Source organism: Pleurodeles waltl, chromosome 1_2 (assembly GCF_031143425.1).
Source record: "Pleurodeles waltl isolate 20211129_DDA chromosome 1_2, aPleWal1.hap1.20221129, whole genome shotgun sequence".
Lineage (NCBI taxonomy): Eukaryota > Metazoa > Chordata > Amphibia > Caudata > Salamandridae > Pleurodeles > Pleurodeles waltl.
The window spans coordinates 56832382-56835715 of record NC_090437.1 but is presented as its reverse complement, the minus strand read 5'-3'; the positions used below and the strand labels follow the sequence as shown (position 1 = coordinate 56835715).

At 41.3% G+C, this 3334-nt stretch overlaps 1 protein-coding gene across 1 annotated transcript; it reads left to right on the top strand.

Moving 5' to 3' along the window:
• Positions 1 to 1756: 1756 nt before the first annotated feature.
• LOC138253431 (uncharacterized protein F54H12.2-like) lies at positions 1757 to 2776 on the top strand. Its single transcript, XM_069205789.1, has one exon. It carries the CDS (start codon positions 1757 to 1759, stop codon positions 2774 to 2776), a length of 1020 nt encoding a protein of 339 aa, XP_069061890.1.
• Positions 2777 to 3334: the final 558 nt, after the last annotated feature.

Sequence of the window (3334 nt, the reverse complement as noted above, 5' to 3'; positions counted from 1 at the left end):
ACTGGTGTTTTTTACAGTGAAGAGTTGCAAAAGGTCCCAGATGATATAATTAGAGTTTATAGGGTTGAAAATATTCTAGAGTGGAAAGGGAGGAGGGCAAAAAGACAGGTCTTTGTTAAATGGTGGGGATGGGCTGAGAAATTTAACAGTTCGGTGCTGGCCAAATCCCTGCATGACGTGTGAAGACCGATAGCTCTAAAAAATAAAAGGAAGAAAGCAATACGGAGACTTCATCCTTTTATATTACACTACCCTCTAAAGGCATCGATGGGTATGTTCCCTGACAATAAAATATCAAATTATACAGTCCAATTGGCTAAACCTGCGGATCTGAAGGAGGATTGGGAAGTCGCCTTAACAGAAATCCAATATCCCCATTCATGGAATACGTTTAAGAGGTCTGAAGTTAAATTCAGTATAAAGAAGTCCCAAACTGAACCTTTATGCCTCACAAGTTTTCCCCCCAGTACTACCTGACTGTTAATGCAGTGGTGGATGCGATTAACAAGACAATATCAGGCATTGATGGGTATTCGGACGTTCAACTGGTGCTAGACAGTGTTAGAAGGAAGGTTTGTATTAAAGCGCCCAGCCAGGATGCACAGTTTATCACCACAGGGAGGTTGAACAGGGTTTTAGGAACTGTACAACATATAAAAAACAAGCAGGAGCTAGATCTGACGTGTCCCAATATTGATGGGGGGTTCTACACACTCTATGTCTATACAGATATAATAGAGCCACAGAGAGTGGGAGATAGTTATGCTCCCTTGCTCAGATGGGTTCAAGTGATGGGTGAAAACAACACAATAGCTAATATTCAATATATTAAGCCTGACTACGTAACAATTTCTAAAAACCATTTTGACACTATAACCATTATGGTATTTGATGATCAGTCTGATCCCATGTCCTTTAAATATGGGAAAGTTATTGTTAAGCTTCATTTCAGACCTCGCCGCAACAGTGACTAATAAGAGATCGTCATGGTGCCTATGAAATCCTATGGCAGCCCATCTATGTATAGAGAGTATTACCGGCATCAGGTGGGATATGGAGGTCCCCCTACTTGCAAGGAGCTCCTGCTATGTACGGGGCAGGTCTTGGAGGTTTTTTCCGTAGTTTGTTCGGAAGAGCTATGCCTTTTTTGAGAAAAGGCTATGAAATTGCAAAACCACACGTAAAGACAGCTGCCAAGAATGTTGCTCAAGATGTGGTGGGTTGTGTGAAGTTGACAGTCATTAAACGCATGAACAAAGAGCCCCAAGAAGGGCCGGGACTATTGTACAAGCCACGTCTTAGTATTAAAAGGAAGAGGAGGTCTTCGCGATGCTGAGGGCCCCCTGTGCCCTAAAAAAAAAGGAAACGTTCTTCAAAAAGAGCTTACAAAAGAAGATCCCTAAGCCGGAAGAGAGCTATGAAGAAGAGATCACCGTCTTACGTTAACATTTTCTAAAAGGCTTGTCACCCTAAGACATGGCTTTTGTACACTGCGCATCGGGTGAATGCGCCAAGTCACAGTTAGATTTGTTTTCTGTAAAGCCTGCATAGACTAGTATCGAAAACAGTTTTTTCATGGAAGTATAGCCATTAGCAGGCCGAACACCCCTGGCCCAAGTGGAGTTTTACATGTCGGGTTCCACGGATATGTATCTAGATCTCAACAATACTCTGCTACATCTGGTTTGTAACATTGTAAAAGCGGATGGATCCAATATTGCTGCGAGTGGCATCAATTGCTTACCCCATCGCAACAATGTTTAATCAGGTGGACATTACCCTGGGTGACAGACTCATCACGCAAAATGACAACATGTATGCCTACAGGGCATGTATGGAAAGTATTCTGAACTACAGCAGCGATGCCTTGGTCACACAGCATTCAGCTGGGCTTTTCTACAAAGATACTTATGCTAAGTTTGAAAACACTACTCTAGATGGGCCTAATACAGGCTTTGTAAAAAGAGCAAGCTTCTCCACCGGTAGTAGAGAGTTTGACCTCCTGAGGCGAATACATTCAGACCTTTTCTTCCAAGATAAACTAATCGTTAATGGCATCGACCTGAAGATCAAACTCAACCGCAACAAAGATGCCTGCTGCCTCATTGCTGAGGGTGCTGAACAGTATAAACTGCTAATACAGTCTACCAGCCTGTATGTAAAGAGAGTGAATGTGTCACCAACAGTTAGATTGGCTCATGCTGAAGCTTTACAACTGTTGAATACTAAATATGCCATTGAATGGGTCTCTATGAAAGTCTACAGCATACCAGACGGCACCCGATTAACACAACAGCAAAATGTATTTCTGGGGAAGCTATCAAAACTTGTTTTTATAGTGTTTGTTGACAACACAGCTTTCAGCGGGGTACCTACCTCAAACCCTTTTAATTTCAAGCACTACGGTATCAACTACGCTGCTCTAGTCCACGAGGGAGCTGTCATACCTGCAAAACCATACACACCCAATTTTGGATCTGCAAATTTTATGAGAGAATATCTTGGTTTATTATCGATAACTGGGAAACACCTGCCTGATTTAGGGCTCATCGCATCATGCGAAGGATATAGCGCAGGCTACATGCTATTTGCCTTTGATCTATCCCTTGACTTGGAAGATGGTGACCACTATAGCCTGCTCAAAAATGGAAATCTAAAAGCTGAAATCTGCTTTAGCGCTGCTCTCACTGTGAATGTGAACATGGTGGTATTTGGGGTATTTGATAGTGTTATACAAGTTAATCACGCACAACAGATTCTGTTTGATTATCTTTAAAAAAATGATATATATAAATATTTGTTTTTAAATGGACACTATTCAAATAGGAGACTTCTGAAACCTGCAAAAATACGCTAAGAAATACTTTTTAGGTGTTTTTCCGAGCGAAGGTCTGCCGGCTCAAATAAGTCATGAAAGGCCTCGGTCTTTGGTCTTTAACACCGGTCCACATCATAAAGCAGGAACACACTGGGCTGCTATGTTTTTGGACATTGACCGGGTAACTGTGTTTGACAGCCTTGCAGGGTTTCCTGAGCACAGCATCTATACAAAGGCAATATTCAAGTATTTTTTAAAAGTGGCTTCTAGGGTGGGATATAACAAGTTGCTAGTACAAGATTCTTCATCTATTACGTGTGGGGAACACTGTATATATCACTGTATATATTTATCTGTAAAATGTCAGAGGGTCTAACTTTTAGAATTTTTTTAAACTTATCTTCAAGTGATAAATTAAGCAATGATAGGCTTGTTACCCGCTATATGAAAGAAGGCTTGAAGCCTATTCCCAGCACCATTACATCCGAATACGATATTTGTCAAACATGTAAAGTT

Coding starts and splice junctions, on each gene's coding strand:
- LOC138253431 (XM_069205789.1), top strand. CDS start 1,757: ATGTTTAATCAGGTGGACATTACCCTGGGTGACAGACTCATCACGCAA.